This window comes from Camarhynchus parvulus, chromosome 5 (genome assembly GCF_901933205.1).
Source record: "Camarhynchus parvulus chromosome 5, STF_HiC, whole genome shotgun sequence".
Lineage (NCBI taxonomy): Eukaryota > Metazoa > Chordata > Aves > Passeriformes > Thraupidae > Camarhynchus > Camarhynchus parvulus.
In genome coordinates this window covers 59,422,093-59,445,666 of record NC_044575.1, presented here as the reverse complement: position 1 = coordinate 59,445,666, position 23,574 = coordinate 59,422,093, and the positions used below count along the sequence as shown (strand labels likewise).

General features: G+C 56.0%; 1 protein-coding gene across 1 annotated transcript; it reads right to left on the bottom strand.

Annotated features, from left to right (window-relative positions):
* Positions 1–185: 185 nt before the first annotated feature.
* On the bottom strand, positions 186–22,735 carry NID2 (nidogen 2). Its single transcript, XM_030949559.1, is given in 24 exon segments — positions 186–944; positions 1,030–1,142; positions 1,778–1,901; positions 2,453–2,610; positions 5,929–6,103; positions 8,407–8,536; positions 9,541–9,710; positions 9,808–10,029; positions 10,123–10,359; positions 11,028–11,261; positions 12,095–12,214; positions 12,297–12,440; positions 12,523–12,651; positions 13,313–13,378; positions 13,381–13,455; positions 14,451–14,669; positions 14,783–14,983; positions 15,180–15,425; positions 15,505–15,654; positions 16,235–16,363; positions 16,366–16,583; positions 16,786–17,018; positions 21,383–21,691; positions 22,448–22,735. Coding segments are annotated over 24 exon segments (4,002 nt in total). The 5' UTR covers positions 22,637–22,735; the 3' UTR covers positions 186–933.
* Positions 22,736–23,574: the final 839 nt, after the last annotated feature.

Below are 23,574 nucleotides of genomic sequence, written 5' to 3'. Positions count from 1 at the left end.
TTTGTGTGTGTGTGTCTCTTTTTCATTGTGTTTGGCTTTGTGTTGAGGGGAATGTTACATAAAATCTTCTTTTCCTGAGGTCCTGCCCTAGGAACAGCTTGCTCCTGGCTTGCTTGCTGCTTCCCCACACTGAAATATTCCCCTACAACTGAAATAGTGAAAAACTGAATCCAAAGGGCAACTTAAAACCAACCTTTTTTATTCAATTATTGAAGTAACTTAGAAAAAGTGAAGCATTACAATGTAACTGGTATTTCTGAACATGTATTGGTCTACACTGGGTAGGTCTAGGAAGGCACTTGGAAGACCCAACAAGCATGAACAGATCAATTCTAGCATATTCTTCTAATATAAATACTAAAAGACATGCATGGAGGCAGTGGTGAAAACACAGAATCATCCTCTGGAAAATCTTCAATGCCTTTGCCACATCCCATCCCTGTTCTGCAGGATTTTGGAGCACACACAGTCTCTGTCTTCAGGGCTGTTTGTTAATTAGACCCAGCAATTAACTGCATCCACAGCTTCCCATAGGCACTTAATTTCTTATTTTTGGATAAAAGGACCTCTTGGTCAGATTGTCAAAACTATGAAAAATGAATCCATTCTTCTTCCAATAAAATAAAACATTGGAGTAAAAAAAAAAAAAGCTACATTTTAAATCTTCTTGCATGAGCAAGAGTTCGAGTCATGGCTTGAGCTTCCCAGGATTTTTTTTTTGGTGATATCTCCACATTTTCTATTTGGTAAAAAAAATACAGTAGCAAAGTCTTGAGGTATAACTATAAAAAATACTTGAAAATCTTTTGCAGGAAAGCAGGGCACTTCATTGGCCTTGGTAAGGGACTTCTCCCCCCTTGTATGCAGTGACAGTTCTCTGGGTCTGAAATTCCTCTGGGTGCAAAGATCCTCGTTTCCTTGAAAATGGAGTTACTATTTCCTGGCTGTGGGGAGAAATGGAGATTTTTAGTGTGGAGATTTTTCAGCCACCAGAATTCACAAGGGGATGGGGTTTGTGTGGGTTTTTACCTCCAGGGCAGTAGGGATAAACTGCTGTGATTCCATAGAGGTGGGATCGCTGCTCTGGGAGATACTCATCAGTGAAGGAGCCTGTTTCTTTATTTACAGCTATCACCCCATCCCTGGTGAAAAAAAGGGAAAGAAGTGTTTTATTCACCTATGAAACTTGGGGATTTTATCCCCTATTTAGAACAGGCAGCTGAAAAGCTTGCTCTGAACACCTGCAGGACAAGTGGAAAGAAATTTGCCCCGTAAAATACTCCTCCAGCTCAGTCAGTGCATTTCTCTGTGGTGATGCAGCCACAGAAAAGAGCCTTCCAAGGAGAGATTATCTCCCTGAGAGTCTCCTCCAAGCGTGGCAAGCCCTTAAGTGTTTGTTGTAACCCAAGATTGGATGGGAGCTGTGAGAGCTTCCAGCTGGAGTGGGAAGAGAGAAGAGTTCCTGCTGCTGAAGGGAACGGCTGAGGACAGGATCTTTCCTTGGACCTAATCTACATCCAGAGACTCCAGCCAAGTTTCAGTTTAAAAAAAAAAAAACCAAACCCAAACCACTGTTTCTGTCCCTCCCAGGGAGCTGGGCTTGTGTCTAACCAACTCCTCCGTGCTGAGATTTACAAGCAGGTGCTGCTGCAGCCGCGCTCGGAGATCCAGGAGAGCTCTGGGGAGGCTCCAGGATTTGGGAGCAGGCAGGGCTTCCTCTCAGGGAGGGGAGCTGAGCATTCCCAGGCGTGCAGGGGGTGGGGTTTTCCCTGCTCACCGTCTCCAGTCCGTGTGGTAGAAGTGGTTGGCGTAGCTGATGATGCTGAAGGGGTAGTTGAGGTTGCTCTGGATGATGCGCCGGCCGGTGCCGTTGGGGAATGTGCATTCCAGGTGCTTGGTGCCTGTTCAACACAACATATTCCTCATCCCACTGGAAATGCCACACCAAATATGTTCTTTGTATTTCATAGAGTCACAAGAATGATAGCACACCCCAACAATCCCACCCTGGGCATCCCTGGCAGCTCCTGCAGCTCCGGCAGCCTCAGGGCTGTGCCCATTCCCTGGGGAGCCTGGGAAGTGCCAGCATCCTCTGGGGAAGAACCTTTTCCTGATTTATTAGATTTTGAAACAGCTTTTCAGCCTGAAGATGTAGAATCATAAAATCCAGAGCTGGAAAAACTCCCTAAGACCAAGTCCAGCTATCTCCCAGCACTACCAAGGCCACCACTGCTCCATGTCCCCATGTGCCACATCCACACAGCTTTTAAATCCCTCCAGGGCCAAGGACTCCAGCACTGCCCTGAGCAACAACATTTTCCATGAAGAAATATTTCCTAAAATCCAATCTGGCATAACACTGGAGCCCACAGGTATCACTGGGCTGAAGACACCCAGGATTTTCCCCTGAGGCTCAGTGTGACCTTCTCTGATCCATCCTTGGGGACATTACCTGCATCTGCCCAGCACAGCAGCTTGGAGAAGGGGTCAAAAGTCAGGCCATTGGGCAAACCAATGTCTGTGTGCACCAGAACCCTCCTGTTGGCTCCATTGACAGTGGAAGTTTCGATTTTGGGAGCTTCGCGATTCCAGTCCGTCCAGTAAAGGTTGCTTGGGAAATAATGCACAAACAGGGCACAAGAGTAAGGAGTGGTGGGAGATTATCCTGATTCTTGCCAGGAGCAAGGCCTGGTTTTTCCCTTATCAGTGCCTGAACCATCTTTATTTGATTAGGAAAAAACCTCTCCAAACAAAGCAGAGATGTTTATGACCCAAACTGCGGCTCCTCGACGAGGGCGAGTCTGAGGAGCAGCACATTTTGTATCCCAACAGCACCCTGGAGGCACAGCTCTTCAAAATAATCTACATCCTGATACTGGAAACAGCAGTTTTAGCCAGATCTCGAATAATTCAATAAAAAGAAGGGCTGGGGAGCAGAGCCAATCCCTCCTACAGGACAAGGTCAGGACAGGGCCCGTAGCAGGCTGAATTGCTGCTAGTGTAGTCCAGGGTGAGGAAGCAAAAAGGAACTTTGCATTACATCCACAGATGTTGAATTCAACCATGCAGTGAGATGATCCTGTCCCAGCACCCACACATGGAGAGTCTGAGTTTCTCTCCGCCCAGGGGCCTGGGGGGGTGACAAAGATGAGGGCCAGTCAGGGAATAGGGAGGATGTGGAAACCCAGGGCACAACAGGGAATATTTCTCTGTCTACTCTGGGGTGCCCTGACCCCCAGGGGAGCCCTGACTTTAACCCTCATCCATGGAGAAAGTTTCCTACTCTTCAAGATAGACTGGAATCCACAAAAAATGTGAAATAGATTATAGAGAGTAGTGTAGGTGTATCACTTGGTGAGAAATTGAGGTTTTGGGGATTTTTAGTATGTTGTGGATGGAAGCAAGATGGAGGGCACAGGGTGTCATCCTGGGTTTCTTCTTCATGCTGCTTCTTCCTTCTTCTCTGTGGGTTTGGGTGGCATTTTGTAATTGGGCAGAAAAGTCCTCACTGGGGGCTCTGTGGGATCAGTTATTGGGTTAAAAGGGAAAATAATCCAGGTGTCAGCTCTTAATTGGATGGTTTAGTCTTAAAAGACCTTGTGACAAGAGATTCTTGGCCATTTTGTGCCTTCTAATGAAAAGCTGCCGAACTCCCAGCAGTGAGACTGTTTTACTGATAAGAAATAATAAACACCTGAGTGCAAACATGAAACACCATCTCGAGTGCCTTCAATCCAGAGCCAGAGAAACCCACAACTGGTACCCTCACAGGAGGAGTGGCTCAGGGACAGGGGAACAGACATAGGAACAGGGCAAGGAGCCAACGGGGTCTAACAGCTTTTTGAGGGAAGCTTCTTTGTAGCAGGCCCAGGGCCTGCAAGGCCTCCCTGGCGTTCAGCAGCCTAAGACAGGAAATGCCGAGTCATGATGGCTGGGCCTAAGAAGCCCCTCTTCCGCCTTGGGACCCTTGCTTATCTCTCTCTAAGACTATAGGTCACTTTCACCTCAACCCCTACTATTGGACAATTCCTAAAACTTCTGTACCCTATATAAAGAGCTACTTTTGCCCAGCTCGGCAGAAGAGCTGTCCCTGAAAACCTTTGCAGAAGACACCAATAAAGACATCTCTGTGGAACCTCACAAAGCCTTCTCCTCTCTCTCCCTGCCTCTGCCCAAGGCTCTTAGCAAGCCAAAGAGCTGAAATCACAAATGAGCTGATAATCACTAAAGAGCTGATATCACCTAAGAGCTGAGCTTGCTAAGGTTGGGAACTACCTGGGAGCCCGGGCAGGCTGTGCTGAACAAGGCTGAGCTATCCAGAGCAGCCACGGCCAGTGGGGGATACCCCAAGTCCCAGCCGGAGGTCACATCACTTCTTGTGCCTCCCAAAACCAGGGAATGCCCCCCGAGGATGTCCACAGGAGCCTTGGCATGGTCAAGTTCTGCACCTTTGTCGTGGATTGTCAAGCAAATTGTATTCTATTTGCCATCTGTATGGCAGTTGTCTTCTGCTAAGTGGGCGGTTTTCCTTATCGCTTCACAACTGGGGAGATGTCACGGACAAATTTTATGAAAAATCTTTTTGGTAAGAGTTTTCTCTTGAGAAGCTGGGGACTTTAGAAACGAAATGTGAACAGTAATTGCTGCTGTAGAATATAACAAGTGCATTTTGATTGGTCTCATGTAGTTGTTTTTAATTAATGGCCACTCAAAGTCCAGCTGTCTCAGACTCTCTAGTCAGACACAAGATTTTATTATCATTCCTTTCTATTCCTTGCTGGCCTTCTGATGAAATCCTTTCTTCTATACTTTTAGTATAGTTTTAATATATCATTTTCTTTTAATATAATATATATCATAAAATAATAAATCAGCCTTCTGAAACTTAGAGTTAAGATTCTCATCTCTTCCCTCATCCTGAGACCCCTGTGAACACCACCACAGGGAGACATCTACTGATAACAGATATTGCATGTCTCTGCACGGCTGATAAGAACTACAGCATCCCATTGGGAGATGTGAGCCCAGAGGGAGGAGCCAAGCATTCCTATCTGGATATAATCTGGAGATTCTGGAACACCAGCACAGCTTCTCCACTGGATTTCCCAGAGGAGCAGCTGCTCTCTTTTCCTGGATCATCAGAGGAAGACTCCATCCTTTTCTACAGGATCCCTGCTCCAGCAGAGCCACCCCTGACACTGCAGGAGGGCTGAGCCACAATTCCAATGGGACTGCTGCCAGCACCCTGACCCACAGGGTGTCAGCTTGGGTTCTGACTCTGGCAGTGTTGGTTTAGTTTACTGCATTGTTTATTTTATCATTTTATTTTCTTCCCTATTGAAGAACTGTTATTCCTGCTCCTATATTTTTTGCCTGAGAGCCCCTTAATTTAAAATTTATAGTAATTCAGAAAAAGGGGGGTGTAGCCATGATATTTTCTGAAAAATCCTTTCCTTAGGATTTTTCCTCCTGAGAGGCTGAGAGGCCTCAGGAACAAAATGTAATCAATGATTATCTGCTGCTGTGGAATGCAACAGGTGCATCTGTGATTGGTCTCATGTGGTTGTTTCTAATTAATGGCCAATCACAGTCAGCTGGCTCAGACTCTCTGTCCAAGACACAAGCCTTTGTTATCATTCCTTCTTTTTCTATTCTTAGCTAGCTTTCTGATGAAATCCTTTCTTTTATTCTTTTAGTATAGTTTTAATATAATATATATCATAAAATAATAAATCAAACCTTCTGAAACATGGAGTCAGATCCTCATCTCTCCCCTCATCCTAAGACCCCTGTGAACAGCATCACAGGGTGGGGGTTTACATTTTCCATTTCAGGGGAGGCTCCTGCCTTCCTTAGCAAACACCTGGCTTTCCAAACCAAGACAAAGCTCAAACCCCAAGCTCCCTGAGGGTGATTTGTGGTGCTCACCCTCGGACGGGGTCCACGGCGATGGCGCGGGGGTTGACGAGCTCGCTGTCGAAGAGCACGCGGCGCTCGGAGCCGTCCAGCCGTGCCCGCTCGATCCTGTCCAGCCCGCTGTCCGTCCAGAACATGGCCCGGCGCAGGTGGTCCACGGCCAGGCCCTCGGGGCTGATCAGCCCTGCTGGGAGATGGTGGGGAAACGCTCAGGGTGGGGAAATACTGCTCCAGGAGCCCTCAGGCATCCCCAGCCCAAAGGTGATGCCTTAAGGTTTTAGCTTTTAAATTTTTCCTATATTTCAAATCCTGTAATCCTTTAGTGTATAACTCTAAACTACAGTGTGAGCTGCTGCTTTCCCATTTTGGTCAGACAATTCCTCAAGGACACCTCACTGACTCAGGCCCCAAGAGATTAAAAAAAAAGGGAGCTGGGGAGGGAGCAAACTTGGGTGTCACGGATATATTTTATGAAAAATCCTTTCGCTAGAATCTTTTCTCCTGAGAAGCTGAGAGGCCTCAGAAACTAAATGTAAACAATGGTTATCTGCTGCTGTGGAATGCAACAGGTGCATCTGTGATTGGTCTCATGTGGTTGTTTTTAATTAATGGCCAGTCACAGTCCAGCTGGCTCGGACTCTGGTCAGTCACAAGATTTTATTATCATTCCTTTCTATTCCTTGCTAGCCTTCTGATGTCTCCTTTCTCTTTCTTTTAGTACAGTTTTAATATCTAATTTTCTTTAAATATAATATATAAAATAAAATAATAAATCAGCCTTCTGAAACACGGAGTCAAGATTCTCATCTCTTCCCATGTCGGGGATGCCCACAAATTCAACACTTGGGGTAAATAATGAAATATGGGTCTCCTCAAGCCAGGTCTCATAAGCTCTTGGAGATCTATTTCACACCCAAGACAGCTCAGCTACCTTAGAGGGCATAAAATCAGTAGGATGGCTTCTGTGGTAATGTTGGAAACAAAAAGGTTTATTAAAAGGCAAAATAACAAAACTCTGCAGAGAAAAACCGAGCCAGGTACAAAAGGTCCTTGTCCCTGGTAAAACACTTCACAAAAGTGATTTGTTTCTTTGTTCTCTTTATCTAGGAAAAAGAAGAGAACATTGCTCAGGTGGGACTTTTTGGCTTCTGTCCAATTAGCTATCCTTAAGTTTGAGGTGAAGTCCCCCAGGCCTATGAGATGTCTTTTCACCTAATTGAGGAGAGAAACTTCTAGACTTATTTCCTTTTTAAGGTTTTGTCACTCCATCAACAGAGGGCACATTCCTATAAATGACTTCATTACCCGAAGCTGTAATTGGAAGATTAACCCCCAATATGCAAATGGACCAAACATAAAAGTGTGAAAACTGCCCGTTATTGGGTGTAGCCCCTGGGTGGGCTTTGTCTGCTTGAAATGTACCTGAAGGCCCTTCAATAAATATAAATATAACTGCTTTTTATTGCCTTAATTCTGTCTGGCCTCTGTTTTTAGGTAGCCCAAAAAGGCATCAATGGGAGGAGCTCGGAGCTGGGATGGGAAGAGCAGATGTGGCTCTGGGCAGGTGACACTGGGTGAGACATAAACTTAAAGGAGTTTAGAGATTTTAGAGGAGCTAAGATTTTAGTTAGAGACAAGCTTTATTTGAGTTAATTAAAATAAATTAAAATAAAAGGCCTTGATGAAGTTAAGAGTTAGTAGTTAACTAATAACTGATTACTTATCAACACAATGTTTGGTGAGCTGGGTTAATAGTGAAGAATAGAAACTGATAAATTGCTTTTAGGAACATAAGACAATTGTGGCCTCCTCTGTTCTGAAACCAGCTGAGGACAGGAATGGGAATTCTACCAATGGGTTCATTTGTCAGATTTGCATTGAAAAGGTAGCAAGGTCAGAATGAGGAAGACTTCATTTACTTCTTCATTTTGGGACCCCTCCCCATGAAAGGGACCACCCACCCATTTCAAGTAACAAACTGCATGTGATTAATGGCTTTTGAACTAATTACCATGCTTAATGGCTTTTGAACTAATTACCATACAAACCAGGGAATGGGATGTACCAAAGTGATGAATATGTATTTGTATTTTGGGTATTCAATACTCTTATATACTTATAGATAAAAGGACTCTGGAATCACCTGTAAATTTGGGTGTGTACTTGGGAGCTATCCCACAATAAACACACACACTTTCTAACTTTAAACTGTCAGAGAGTTTTTGGGTATTGGTACTAGATCAATATCCATCTTGGGAATGGATGTACCAAAGTTATGAATATGCGTTTGTATTTTGGGTACTCAATACTTGTACAGATAAAAGGGCTCTGGAATCACCTGTAAATTGGGGTGTGTATTTGGGAGTTAGCCCACAATAAACACACACTTTCTAACTCTAAACTGTCAGAGAGTTTTTGTCCCTCACAGTTGGATATCAATACTAGAGCAATATCTATATTTTTTAATCAATCCTGGGGACAGGAGCCCACCTGAGCTGATGATGGTCTCTGGCTCGGAGCCTGGCTCCAGCCCTGCCCGGCTGATGCTCCGGCCGGCCACGTCAGTCCAGTAGATCATCCTCTCCCTGCAGTCATAGTCAATGCCCACCACGATGGAGCCCTGCCAGGGTCAGGAGAGGATGGAAAAACGGGGTGAGATCCTGCCAGGAGGCTCAGGGAGAAGCCTCAGCCCATCAGCTGGCACTGAGAGCTGCCTGGGACACTCTGCAAGTAGGAATGACACTCAAATCCCATTTCCCCAGCAAAACTCTGCTCTGTTCCCACTGCACCCTCCCAGCTGAATCCCACAGCAGAGCATTTTAGGCCAGCTGGTGCAGGCTCACACCCACATCCAGATGGATTTGAACCCTCTGCCTGAAGGAGAGGGCGCTCCAAGAGCAAAGCCAGCCCGGGGAATGACCTTCAGGATGGGGAGAGGGAATACTTGGCAAGGTCCTTCACTTCCCCAGGGAGCAGGGAGGGTCCTGGCCCAGATTTCAGCGTTCCTCTGCCTTGGTCTGGCCTGGCTGGAGAGGCACATGGCCACGCTCCAAGGGAAGTCCAAGGAAGGAAAAAAGGCCAGCCCTGCAGCTGGAAATCTGGGCTGAGACCAACCCTGGGGAGCTCTGGGAGCACCTTTGTGAGCAGTCCCAGGTCTGGGACCTGTCTGGGACCTGTCTCTCTGCTGGAGATGGCTGGAGGGAGGTGAAAATAGAATCCATAGAATCCCAGAACAGCTTGGGTTGGAAGGGACCTTAAAGAACATTCAGTTCCCCCCCTGCCATGGGCAGGGACACCTTCCACTATTCCAGGCTGCTCCAACCAGGTCTTGGACAATTCCAGGGATTGGGGCAGCCACAGCTTCTCTGGGCAACCTCTGCCAGGGCCTCCCCACCCCCCCAATCAATATTCTCATCCCAATATCCCCTGTCACTGGGAAGCCAAGCGCCCTCATCCTGTCCCTTGTCCAGAGTGCCACCAAGGCATCCAGCACAGCCCATGTCCCCAAGAGGTGACCCCTCAAACACTGACAAGCACTTCAGAGAGAGGTGAAATCAGGGCCCCAGCCTGTCCCAACCCCCCTGGGTGCTGCTGCACCCCCTGGTCACCCCACGGGTACCGTACATGCAGGGAGAGCAGGGTCTTGGCCGCCTCCTTGTGCAGCCGGGTGCCATTCAGGGGCAGGTATCCGATCTGCTGGCCCTGGGCGTAGAGCAGGAACGTCCCTGAGGCCGGTGGGGACACGTCGGGCCGGGGCTCGGGCCGGACGCTGGGTGGGGCCACACTGGGCAGACCTGGTGTGTCAGAAGGGACACAGATGGCTCAGGCAGTGTCACCCCTCTGCTCCACGCCCGGAGCTGTGGGTGCCCAGGGTGACTTTGGGGCGCTTACAGGGCGGGGTGGTGCCGGGCTCGGAGCGCGTCCCCGGGATCTCCCGGCCGCTCTGCTCCACGCACCAGCAGTAGCCGCTGTCGCCGTGGCACTGCAGCGGGGTGAAGTCCCCACTGGGCTCACACTGCGGCACGTACTGGTCCCCACGGGGGCTGCCCCCGTAGTGCTCCAGCAGGCTCTGCCGCCAGCGCTCGCACATGCTGGGGGGCCTCTCCGTGGGCTCTGGAAAGGGAAGGTGACAGTCACCACGCTATTCCAGGGACTCAGGGCTTTGCAGAGCCCTGTGTGCCCCTCTGCCCCCTGGGTGTCACTGACCTGGGCTCCCACAGCGCGGTGGGGTGGTGCCCGGTGCCGTCCGGGTGCCGGCGATCTCCTGCCCTGCAGCATCCACGCACCAGCAGTGCCCGGAGCTGCTGTGGCACTGCAGGGGCCGGTACCGGCCCTGCTCGTCACACTGGGGCACGTGGCCATCGCCCACGGGGGACGGCCCTGGTGGCACCTCCCGCGGGTACATCCGCGCGTGCTCGCAGGGCGTCAGCTGCTGGATGGACTCTGTTGGCAGCAAACACACCCAGCCCGGCCTCAGGGGGTGCCACCAACTCCTCTGGAGCCACTTGGCACCTTGGCGTCACTTCTCCCGTCTACCAGCACCTGCCCCACTCCAGCCCCCTCGACACCCCACAGCTGTTCCCTCCACCATAAGTTGACACAGGAGGTGGCTTAATGGCCACAGCCACTGTAACCCAATGGGCCAGGGCACCCTAAACACCCAGGAGCCCCTCGATGCACCCACTTGGCAGCAGCCTGCCCGCAGTGAAGCCCCAGATGGGTGGTTGGGCAGAGGGTCACAGAGTCACAGAATCCTTAGGGTTGGAAGGGACCTCTGAAGATCCACCAATCCAACCTCCCTGCCAAGGCAGGCTCACCTGGGAGGTGACACAGGAATGTATCCAGGTGGGTTTGGAGTATCTCCAAAAAGGGAGACTCCCCACTCTCCCTGGGCAGCCCTTCCAGGGCTCTGCCACCCTCAGCATTAAGAAATTCTCCCTCATGCTGAGGTAAAATTTCTCAAGTTTTAATTTACAGCTGTTTAGTTTGTGGCTCCCCTCCACTCACTGCAGCCTCATTGTCCCCACACTGCTGGCAGCTGGGCCAAAGTGGGAAGCCACTGGGACAGCACCCAGATGCCCAAGGACCTGACCCCAGAGGGTGTCACTGACCTGGGCTCCCACAGCGTGGTGGGGTGGTGCCCGGTGCCGTCCGGGTGCCAGCGATCTCCTGCCCTGCAGCATCCACGCACCAGCAGTGCCCGGAGCTGCTGTGGCACTGCAGGGGCCGGTACCGGCCCTGCTCGTCACACTGGGGCACGTGGCCATCGCCCAGGGGTGGCACCTCCCGCGGGTACATCTGCTCGTGCTGGCACGGCGTGAGGCGCTGCGGGTTCCCTTCCGCCGCTGGAAAGGAAAAGAGGAGAGTGAGCCGGGGGAAGCTGTGCCAGGCAGGGAGGGCACGGGGCTGAGCAGCAGTGAGGCTGGGGAAACTGTGCCAGGCAGGGAGGGCACGGGGCTGAGCGGGGAATGAGGCTGGGGAAACTGTGCCAGGCAGGGAGGGCACGGGGCTGAGCGGGGAATGAGGCTGGGGAAACTGTGCCAGGCAGGGAGGGCACGGGGCTGAGTGGGGAATGAGGCTGGGGAAACAGTGCCAGGCAGGGAGGGCACGGGGCTGAGCGGGGAATGAGGCTGGGGAAGCTGTGCCAGGCAGGGGGCGGGGGCTGAGCAGGAATGAGGCGGGGAAGCTGTGCCAGGCAGGGAGGGCACGGGGAATGAGGCTGGGGAAACAGTGCCAGGCAGGGGGGCCGGGCAGCGGGAATGAGGCTGGGGAAGCTGTGCCAGGCAGGGGGGGGGACGCGGCGAGCAGCAGGAGGCTGGGAGAAACTGTGCCAGGCAGGAGGGCACGGGGCTGAGCGGGGAATGAGGCTGGGGAAGCTGTGCCAGGCAGGGAGGGCACGGGGCTGAGCGGGGAATGAGGCTGGGGAAGCTGTGCCAGGCAGGGAGGGCACGGGGCTGAGCGGGGAATGAGGCTGGGGAAGCTGTGCCAGGCAGGGAGGGCACGGGGCTGAGCAGGGAATGAGGCTGGGGAAGCTGTGCCAGGCAGGGAGGGCACGGGACTGAGCAGCAATGAGGCTGGGGAAGCTGTGCCAGGCAGGGAGGGCACGGGGCTGAGCGGGGAATGAGGCTGGGGAAGCTGTGCCAGGCAGGGAGGGCACGGGGCTGAGCGGGCACCTCACCATACGTGCACTGGAAGCCATCGCCCGCGTAGCCAGGCCGGCAGCGGCAGGAGAAGGAGCCGGGGCTGTTGTAGCAGATGGCGGCCGGGTGACACGGGCTTTCAGCACACTCATCCACGTCTGTGCAGGGGGAAGACGGGATCAGTGGGGACAGGGACACCCCGACAGCTGCACTGCGGGGTCCCTCCCGTGCCCGCCTCACCGGAGCAGTGGATGCCGTCGCCGGTGTAGCCGGGGAGGCACTCGCAGGTGGCGCGGCCGTCGCCGCGGGACAGGCACCGCGCCCGGTCCCCCGGAGCGCAGCGGTGCCGCCCGGCCTCGCAGGGGTCACTCGGTGGTGCCAGCGCTGTGGGGACAGGGGAGGGGTGCTCAGGGCACGTCCATAGGGCACGGGAGCGGGGGACACCCCGGGTGGGCTCAGCACTTACGCACACACGCCTGCCCGTCCCCCGCTGGCTGGTACCCGCCGCGGCACTCGCAGCGGTAACTGCCCGGCACGTTCAGGCACACGGAGAAGGGCCCGCACTGGCTCAGGCCCTCGCTGCACTCGTCCACATCTGGGGGAAGGAGGAGACACCAGGCACCCCGATGGTGGTGGGACACCCCCATCTTCATGGTCTGGCTGCTCGTGGTGTGACAGGGAATATCCTGCCCCACGCTGCCCATCCCATGTCTGTCACCGAACTTAATCAACTACGGAATTAACTTTCTAATCAGCTCAAAATAGAAGGGAAAAAAAACAAGATTTCTTTTGGTGTATAGTTGTGACAAAGAAGCATTTGTTCAAGGCACACCAATATTCTCAACTATTTGTGGTTTAAAACTTGGTTTCCTTCTCCTGAAATTAAGTGATCATATTGGTCACTTAACCCAGGATTTTAGGAGAGGGAAACCTGTTTCTTATTGAAAGGCAGGATCCTTGAATTCTTCGCCAGCATCACTGTGCAGTGCAACTCACTGGCACTGGGCAGCCTCTTGTGGAAAGGGACTCTAAAATTGGAGATTTGCAACGTGGAATTTTGGAGTGATAGGAAAGCAACAACAAATCTGTCTGGATTTATGAAACACAGGAATTATTTTTCAACTGGTTTTGCTTTTTTCCTGTATCTCCTTTTTTCCCCTCCTCTTTTCATCTGCTCCTGGAGCGCTTCCCCAGGGACCTGTGGCTCTGTGGGCACCAGAGCTCCCCCCAACCAGCTCCCCCCCAGCCCTGCTGACCTCGGCAGCCCCGTCCATCTCCGCGGTACCCGGCCGTGCACTCGCACGTGTACTCGGTGCCCACGCGGGCTGGCAGCGCGCCGGGGCCTGGCACGTGTGGCTCCCATCGTGGCACGGGCTCACCCCGGGATTCTCAGCATCATCTGTGGGCACATGTTGGGGAAGATGAAGCAGGAAAGCCTTATAAATATGATTGTCTGGCAAAAGATTTTGAGAATATAGAAACTATAAGCAAGATTGAAATGAAAGCAAGCTTTGAGATCCCTCAGTTACTGAACAACTGGAAAACAATGGTGTGGCTGGCTGATGGTAATCCCCTTTTGATGAAACAATTCCCTCTGCTTGCAGACAGGTCCAAGGGTCCGAGCAGACCCTGCCAGCTTGGAAGAAGGGGTCCAAAGAGGAGTTTTTAGTGTTTAAAATGTAACACAGTGTGGTGATGTAGTGATTCTTATAGGCTATACAGCCTATAAGATTTTACTATGCCTCAGTATGGAAATGCTATAGGATTTGTATCTTGTACTAGATTGGTTAGTGAGAATCAGAATATTCAACACAGAAGATGATTTATTGTATTGTAATGGGAACTTTGCTCTCTTAGCTCTTGCCTTCTACTCTCTTACCTTTTTTACTCTCTTATGCTTTGGCTCTCTTGCCTCTTTTATGCTCTTACCCTCTCATCCTTTCTCCTCCTCTCTTCTCTCGGGCCTGCTCTGAGCTGTGGCTGGCAGCTCCCAGCAGGGCCCCTGCACCCAGGCCCTTTGCAATAAACCCCAAGTTACACAACCTGGCTTCAGAGATCTCTCATCTCCGTCTGTCCTGACCATCCTACCCCCCGACACTCTTACAGGCACACGGGGATGTTGGGGGGAATAAAAGATCTGGGACACACAGGGAGTGACCATCCCCACTTACACCCAATGTGCTGCAGCACTGTTGTCCCATGCAGGGAACCACGGCCACGCCACCCAGCGCCAGCAGCACTGCACTCAAACTGCTTGGAAAACCCCTCCTTTTTGGCTGATTTTGGGCAAAGCCAGCACACTAAAGCATTGGGAGATGGCAGCACCCCCACTGGGGGCTGTCACCCTGGATTGGCACCCTGGATTGGCACACGGGGGTGGGTGCTGGTGCTCACCTGGTGCCGGGGCGATGCGGGCGGCCAGGGCGTAGCGCAGGACGTGCTCGTGGCCGTCGAAGAGGGCGAAGGCGCGTGCCACCGAGAGCCGCTGCCGCGCCGGCGGCCGCGCGTGCGGGCACCCCGCCAAGGTGATGTTCTGGCGCAGGCGGTAGGACAGGGTCTGGTTGGCTGTGCCCGCGGCCACCACGTATTCCCGCTGGCCTGAGGATGTCACGGCTGCCCGATGGCACGGAGAACCCCGTGGGATGTGGGGAAAATGGTGTCAGCATCGACGTGGTGGTTTTGGGTGTGTGTGGAGGGGACTGAAGGCAGGTGGGCACAGGTCTTACCTGAGCTGGAGTAGGAGTAGAGCTCCTTGTAGGGAGTGATGTGGACGGTGACGTTCTCTGGCAGGAATGGCACCTCACCCTGGATGTGTGTCCTGAGGCTTAAATAATTGTCCGGCCCCAGGCCCTCGGCTGTCTGAGTGACCTGGACTGTCTCCCCACCGGGGTGAAACATCACCTCCAGGCTCTGGGTGAATTCAGCACCTGGGCAGGAAAAGGGAATCGGGCACGATTTGTAGGGACAACCCCAAAGTGTCCTTCCCAGCTACTCCAACACGGGGGGTGACAGCGAGAGGTGAGCGGGGTTGGAGAAACCACAGAGCTGCCCTGAACCGCTGATCCCCCACCCTGCAGAACCCACACCTCTCAGAGCGACGGCACCTCCCAAATCCCCTCTCACCGGTGATGCTGAAGCCGTTCTCAGAGCCAGGCTCCTCCAGGGCAAAGAGCCAGGCAAAGAGCCCCCCGAGGGGCAGCAGGGGCAGCAGGGCACGGGCAGCGGGCTGGGGCACGCCGCTGATGGCCGTGTAGGCTCTGCCGTCGCTGCCCACGATGTAGGCGTGCAGATCCATGTCCTGGAAGCGGACGGACGCCTGTCCCACTCTCAGGCTCCCGCTCACCTTCCCGTTGAGGCGATGCACGGCGCCTGGGTGGGGAGATGGGCACCCCTGGCAGCGGGCAGCCGGGCACAGGGGCCGCCCGTGCCCGCCGCCCGCCCCGCGTACCTTCGGGCAGGCACTGCCGCCCGTTCCCGTAGAAGGAGGCCCGGCAGTGGCAGCAGAAGCCGGTGGCGTAGTCGGTGCAGAAGGCGTGAGGGGAGCACTGCCCGTGGTGCTGGGCACACGTCTCCCTGCTGGCTGCGCTGTAGGTGAACACTGGGGACAAGGGGAAAAGCCTGGGGACGCGGTGACAAAGCCACCCTTCACACGGCGTGGGGGTTTTGCCTTCTTGGCACCAAAAGCAGCGCCTGAGAAGGAGCCAGCTGGCGGTGGCAGTTCCCAAGGGAGTCACCCGGGGTGCAGAGGGGTGGTGGAGGGTTTGGAACCTGCTGCCTGATTTCCGGCACGTCTGACAGAGGGCACGAGATCAAATTCCTGACGGTATTTTTGGGAGACAGTTGGCTGGGACGGGGCTCTGCTCCCCCGGGCACGTGCCACGGCGGCTCCACAGCTGGCTCGGGGGCGGGGAGGGGGCAAGGCCAATTCTGGGACCTGTCCCCTGAGCTCCCCACCCCATCCCAAGCTCCAGACCTCCCTCCTTCCCCTTGGCACACCCGGCAGGCAGGGCTGTGTGGCTCCCTTGGCAGCGGGATGGGGCTGACAGGAGGAGCTGCAAGGGCAGCAGCTTTGCAGGAGCAGCTCCTCCTCTTGCACCAGCCCTTGGGACGGGGTGAAATTTCAGCCAGGGGCCTTTTTTAGGGGTCACTGTCCCCACTGGGTCATTGTCCCCACTCACCATCGGGGTTGAAATGCACGTCCTCCTCCACACCCACGCCGTGCTGGCCTGAGCTGTAGGAGGAGGGGTTGGCAGAGAAGCTCTGCCCGGTGCCACCGTCCCCTCTGGGCTCCTGGGTGTCCCTCCTGCGGGGACAAAGCCCAGGAGCACCGGGCCGCCGTGGCTGGGACGCTGGGCCATGGCTGTGTGGCTGGAGAGAAGGTGGGGGTAGCTGGCAGTGCCAGGGTTGGGGTGCTCAGGGGGGCTCTGGGGCACAGCAGGAGCAGCTCCCCGGCCACCCCCCGGCTCCACGTGCTCCGTGCTGCCCACGTGGAAAACCCACACGCCAGGGATCCCCGTGTTGCTCTCCCTGCGGACACAGCAGACACAAACATCACCACAGCCATGCTGGAAAAGCCACCCCAAAGGTGGCAGCACCCCTCCAGGACCCCAATACAGCCAGCCCAGCACCCCAAGGTCACTGCCCAGATTTTTCCAGGCTCTGAAAGGCTCCAGGGCGGGGGGAAGGTGACCCTGCTCCCCCTGCCCACAGCCCCCCAGGTTCCACCCACCTCTCCAGGCTCCTCAGAGCCTGCTCGCTGCTGGCCAGGCTGTGGAAGAGCCCGTCCCTCTTGGGGTCATCACTGTCCCCCCAGCTGAAGCCCACCCTGGCTGGCAGCTCCAGCTGGACGTTGTAGGACTCCTTGGGCCGTGTCCCCAGGAACTGGAGGCCACCCTCGGGGTACAGGAAGATGCTGTAGGTGTCCTCATCGTTGTAGGCTATGACTGCCTGGAAGGTGTTGAGCTGCCAAAGGGAGAGCAGGACAGATGGATGGCACTGAGAGGCAGGAACAGAGCAGAGGAGTGAAGGAAGGGGAGCAGGGATGTGAGAGGCAGCCCCACACACACCATAGGGCGTGCAGCCACCCCAAAAGGGCCCTGAGACAGAGAGCACCTCCATGGAGCCAGGCTGGGAGAGCTGGGAATGTTCCCCTGGAGAGGAGAAGGCTCCAGGGAGAGCTCAGAGCCCCTGGCAGGGCCTGAAGGGGCTCCAGGAGAGCTGGAGAGGGACTGGGGACAAGGGATAGAGGGACAGGACACAGGGAATGGCTCCCAGTGCCAGAGGGCAGAGATGGATGGGAGATTGGGAATTGGGAATTCCTGGCTGGGAGGGTGGGCAGGCCCTGGCCCAGAGCAGCTGTGGCTGTCCCTGGATCCCTGGAAGTGCCCAAGGCCAGGCTGGACACAGCTTGGAGCAACTTGGGATAGAGGAAGGTGTCCCTGCCATGGCAGGGGTGGGACTGGATGTTCTTTAAGGCCCTTCCAACTCAAACCACTCCATGATCAGGCAGAGACCTCCTGGGGAAGAGCAGGAGCTGAGGCTGCTCATGCCCAGCCAAGCCCCAAGTGCCACATCTGGGAAGATGCTCAGCATCCTCCTAGGAGCCCATGGCACAGCCAGGCCACCCCTCAGTGCAAGGGTGTCCCAGGAGCATCCCTGGCCATGCAACCCCTGCACTGGGAGCCCCTCACTCCCGTCCTCCCACCGACACCCCCTGCTCCAGAGGAAAACCCACACGCCCCACTTGTCCCTGAGAACGATTTTAGCTCGGTTTCCTGCGGAAAAAACATCCCAGCTTCCCATACATCCCGCTATAGGCAGGCTGGCCGCCTGCCCTGCCAGCCCTGCGAGCCTTGGGGCCGTGCCAGGCAGGGGCACCGCGGCCACCACGGCCAGACAGGACAGCTCCGGAACCGGCACTGCCCCGCCGAGCCACCCAGCATCCCAATGTCCCAAAAACACCGAGAAACCAACCCAACACAGCCCCTGTTCCTCCTGCATCACCCTGCCGAGCCACCCGGCATCGCAATGTCCCAAAAACACTGAGACACCAACCCCACAGAGCTCCTGCTCCTCCTGCATAGCCCTGGTGAACCCCCCGACATCCCAAAGTCCCAAAAACGCCGAGAAACCAACCCCAAACAGTTCCTGCTCCTCCTGCACCCAATCTCCCCAAACCACTGAGAAACCAACCCCAAACAGTTCCTGCTCCTCCTGCACCCAATCTCCCCAAACCACTGAGAAACCAACCCCAAACAGTTCCTGCTCCTCCTGCACCCAATCTCCCCAAACCACTGAGAAACCAACCCCAGACAGCTCCTGCTCCTCCTGCACCCAATCTCCCCAAACCACTGAGAAACCAACCCCAGACAGCTCCTGCTCCTCCTGCACAGCCTTGTCGAACCACCTGGCACCCCACTGCTCCAAAAACACAGAGAACCCAACCCCACAGAGCTCCTGCACCAAGAAGCACAGCCCTGCCAAACCCCCCAACATCCCAATCTCCCAAAAACACCGAGAAACCAACCCCAAAGTGTTCCTGCTCTTCCTGCGCCCAATCTCCCAAACACACCGAGAAACCAACCCCACGACATCCCACTGGCCCCAAAAACACTGAGACACCAACCCCACAGAGCTCCTGCTCCTCCTGCACTGCCCTGCTGAGCCACCCAGCATCCCAATGTCCCAAAACCACCAAAAAACCGACCCCAAAGAGCTCCTGATCCTCCTGCACAGCCCTACCGAGCCACCCGGCACCTCAATGTCCCAAAAACACAAAGAACCCAACCCCACAGAGCTCCTGCACCAAGAAGCACAGCCCTGCCGAACCCCCCGACATCCCAATCTCCCAAAAACACCGAGTAAACCAACTCCAAATAGTTCCTGCTCTTCCTGCACCCAATGTCCCAAAGCCCCCAAGAACCCAACCCCAGACAGCTCCTGCTCCTCCTGCACAGCCTTGTCAAACCACCTGGCATCCCACTGCACCAAAAACACCAAGAAACCAACCCCACAGAGCTCCTGCTCCTCCTGCACCGCCCTGGTGAACCCCCTGACATCCCACCCGCCCCAAAACCCCCGAGAACCCAACCCCACCGAGCTCCTGCTCCGAGCAGGGAGCAGCAGCCCTTCCCACCGGGAACGGCGCCCGAGCGAAGGAAAAGTGATTGAATTCCCAGCTTCACCCCCGGAGCAGAGGGAGGGAGGCTGGGGGCCCCCCCGCTCTGATTTTGGGGCGCAGGGCCCCCCCCGGAGCATGGCTGGGTTTCCTGGCAGCCCCGCGGGATATAAAGAGCCTTGTTGTGCCTGTCACACACTCGGCCATTCAGAGACCCCGAAAAGGCGGCCAAAAAGCCAAAAAGCTGGAGGGGGGTGGAATAACCCCCGCCTTCCCTCCCTCCCTCCCTCTCCCCGGGGCTGGATTCCTCCCCCACGCAGCCGAATCGCAGCAGCAGCAGCTGCAGGACTGGGGTGGGTGGCCGGGGGGACACGCCGGGTGACATCGATGTGCTGGCACCGTGGGGTGAAGGGAAGGAGGGAAGGAGAGGGGGAAGCCCCCAGCAAAGAGCTGCAAAGGGCAAATTCCAGCCCAAAAGGGCAAGTTTTGCTCCTAGAGAAGCAGGGTCAGCCTTGTCCCGTTGTGCAGCCCGGGAAAATGTCACGGCAGGGACCAGGAGAATGTCCCAAAGGAGGTGGAGGGGACACGGCACTGCCAGACCGCCCACCCAGGCAGGACCCCCAAAAAGGGGGTCTGGGAATCCTCTGCTCCCCATCTTAACTCAGTTTTCTACTTTTGGGGCTCAAAAGGGATCAGCTGTGACTTTCCAAGGCAGGGGAAAGGTTTTGGAGTCAGCCCTGGTTCTGAGCAGCAGGAGGGCAGCGTTTCCATAAACACCACATTTGGTCAGGGGAAAAAAAAAAAAGAAAAAAAAAAGTGATGTTTGGGGAGATTTTTAGCAGTTTTGGCGAAGGGGGAGCTCAGCAAAGCACAGGCACAAGCTGCATTTTCAGGAGCTTTCCCTGGAGCTCCTCGTTTCCAAACAAGACCGGTTTCATTTTAAAGCCTGATCCAAAACTTCTCAGAGGGGAGAAAAAACCACAACGGGGAAGAGAAAAGAAGAGGAGGCTGCGTTTTCGATGGCCACGAGGTCGCTGTGAGGCCCCTGATGGCATCTCTTCAGCTGTTTTCCCAACTTTTAAATGAGAGGAAAAAATGTGCCTTGTCTCCTTCCAAACCTCAGCTTCTTGCCTTGCTTGGCTTCCCTCTCAGCTGAAGGGCCCTGGATGGCTCCTGGTGGCCCTTGGGGACCTGGTGGCTGCTGCTGGGCTTTGGGGGAGAGCCCATCACCCCTCACCCAGCTCTGGGTGTCCATCACCTCGTGCAGCTCATCCCTTTCAGCTCGCTGGAGTCCCTGCAGCTGGCAGAGCATCGCTGTCACCTCCTCAGCACGTCATCGGCCTGATGTGACAGGGACAGGCAGTGCTGGAGGTCCACCCACGTCAGGAGCCTTATCAGCCCCGTGGGTGGAGAGCACAGGTCACCCCCCGAGCTGGCAGACCCCCTCTGAGCTTGTTTGCCAGGCACAAAATCAGCCCACGGTGGAAATTCCAGAGCCGGTTGCTCACCAGCAGCGCAATCAGCGCAGGGCAGGAGGAAGGGCCAGCCCCGAGCCACCAGTAAAGGTCAGGAGCACAATGGGTAACCTAAACCAGGGTTCCCAGCTGCCCCCAGCCACCCTCTGCCCTGCAAAGCCAGAGCAGCCAGCACTGGAAAGCTTTGTCTGAAAAGAATCAGAATCGTGGAATGGTTTGGGTTGAGATCTTAAAACTCATTCCATTCCTACCCCTGCCATGGCAGGGACACCTTCCACTGTCCCAAGCTGCTCCAAGCCCTGTCCAACCTGGCCTTGGACACTTCCAGAGGCATCCACAGCTTCTCTGGGCACCTTGTGCCAGGGCCTCACCACCCTCACAGCCAAGAATTCCTTCCTAACATCTGATCCAAGCCATGTGGAGCCATATTCCCTTGTCCTGTCACTCCATGTCCTTGCTCAAGCACCTCCAGCCATGAAGGCAACCTCTAAACCTCTGCTGGCCAACAGTCCCACCCCTGCCAGAGCTCTGAGCAGAGGGAGAAAGCTCCACGTTCCTCCTGGTGCTCACCAAAGGATGGATGGATGGATGGAGCCAACATCCAGCTGCTCAGAAAGAAATTCTGGGTTCCACACAAGAGAAACTCATCCTCCCACGATGAGTAGGATGGGAACCAAGCTCAGCCCCTTGGCCTCACCTTTGGATGGGAACCAAGCTCAGGCCCTGGGCCTCACCTTCGTGGAGGGCTCGGTGTCCTGGGAGAGCTCCTGGTAGGCGCCCACCTCCTCCCAGGTAGCAATGAAGGCATTGGTGGGCACGAAGGTGCCAGCAGAGCGGGGAAACCCGGCCTGGATGTATCCCAGAGCCTGGTCCAGCACGTCCCTGGAGTCATCCTGGCGGTAGTAGATGTTCCCCCTGTCCCCAGAGGTGTCCAGGTCTGCCAGGAAGGGGGCGATGACAGGGAAGTCCGTGGGGAAATCGTCATCCACATACTGGGTCTCCCTGGGGAAATCCTGGCTGGAGATGACCCCGTTGGTCCCCACCTGCGGGGAGAGCGGTGCAGGGCGCTCAGGAGCTGCACAGGTGCCACCACTGCAGAGGTGCCACCACTGCAGAGGTGCCACCACTGCTGTCCCCTTGCCCTGTCCCCCCCACCTCGGTGCAGCAAGAGCCCCGAGGCCGCGTGGCCCCATCCGGCCCGGGCAGAAAACAAAGACCTCGAGTTTCTCCATCCCCCAGGGAGCTGCGGCTCGGGGGCCATCCCAGCTGCAGCCGGGGAACAGCTGCGGGGGAGAAAGCCGAGGAGAAAGCCGAGGAGAAAGCCCTCTTGTTCCTCCGGAGACACCGGGCAGGAGACCGCGGGAAGGGGGAAATGATGGATGGATGGATGGATGGATGGATGGATGGATGGATGGATGGATGGATGGATGGATGGATGGATGGATGGATGGATGGATGGATGGATGGATAAAACACGTGCGGCGGGACGGCGAAGGTGCACATGGAGAGACAGGGGCGGGCAGGAGGAGGAGGAGGGGATGTAAAGGCAGGGGAGGAAGGAGGAAGGATGGAAAGATAGAAGGGTGAAAAGCCACAGGGAAGGAGGGATGGAGGGGAGCAGAGCGGGAAGATGGAGAGAGACAGAGCTGGAAGGAGACAGTGACACAGGGTGGAGAGAGGGACGGAGTGAACATGGAGAGACAGAGGGAGATGATGGAGAGGAGGAAGCGGGGCAGGGACTGAGCGGCCGGGGGAAGGAGGGCAGGGAAGGGGAAGGCAGCGGGGCCAGCGGCACTCACGTAGAGGCGGCGGGCGGCGCGGCCGTAGAGGCGCAGGGCGCGGCGGAGCAGCAGCCCCGGAGAGCTCTCATCGTCCCCGGGCCGGAGCCGGGCATCGCCGCGGGCCGGGCCGTGCGGGAACAGCCCCGGGCGGGGCAGGGCCGCCCCCAGGGCCAGCACCGCCGCCAGCAGCGCCGCCACCGCCCGCATCCCCACGGGAGCCCCGCACGGCGCCGAGCGGGAGGGAGAAGCCGAGCGGGAGGAGCCGAGCGGAGCCGGACGGAGCGAACGGGGCGACCCCGGCCCCGCGGGGCGGGACAGGGAGCAGCCCGAGGGGCGGGGCCCAGCAGCGGCCGGCCCCGGCCTGGGCCAATCAGATCTTACCCAAAATCCGTCCAGGGTTGAGGCCCCCAACCCCCCTCCCCGGTACCGGCATCCCGCGGGGAGGGGCGTCCCGAGGGGACATCCCGGGAAGGAGGGGGGATCCCCTCTTGGAGACCCCCATCTTGGAGCCCCCATCCTGGAACCCCCTTCTTGGAGCCCCCCATCCTGGAACCCCCCCCCTCTCGGAGACCCCCATCTTGGAGCCCCCCCCGCCTCTTGGAGCCCCCCATCTTGGAGCCCCTCCCTTCTTGGAGACCCCATCTCGGAGCCCCCCATTCCCCCGGCTCGCCCCAACGCCCCCCGCATCCCGCCGGGGTCGGGGCCGGGGTCGCGGCTTGGGCGGGAGGCTCCGGCCGCTCCCCGCTCGGATCCTGCTCCCCCGAGGCGGGAAGGAACGCGATCCTCATCCCCCGGGAGCCGCGGGGGGAGCACACGGCAGCCCCCGGCCAAAATCTGCGCTCCGCTGGGTCAGCGAGCGGCCCCCACGCACGCAGGGTCAGCGCTGTTTATCCTTGCTCTGTGCCACCATCCATCATCTCCGGCTCTGCAGCGAACGATGGAGCGAGGAGAATTCCCAATTCCCGGCCTTCGGGTCGGGGTGGGAGCACCCACGGCGGTGGTGGAGGGCAGGAAGAGCTCAAATCCCGCCAGCTGCGCTCCATGAGTGCTCCTGGAAATCCGGGCTGGGAGCAGCCCAAAGCTCTGCTGCGGCTTCCTGGAGCCTTTTCCCTTTTCCCTGGCCTGGAGGCTGCAGCTGTCCCGAG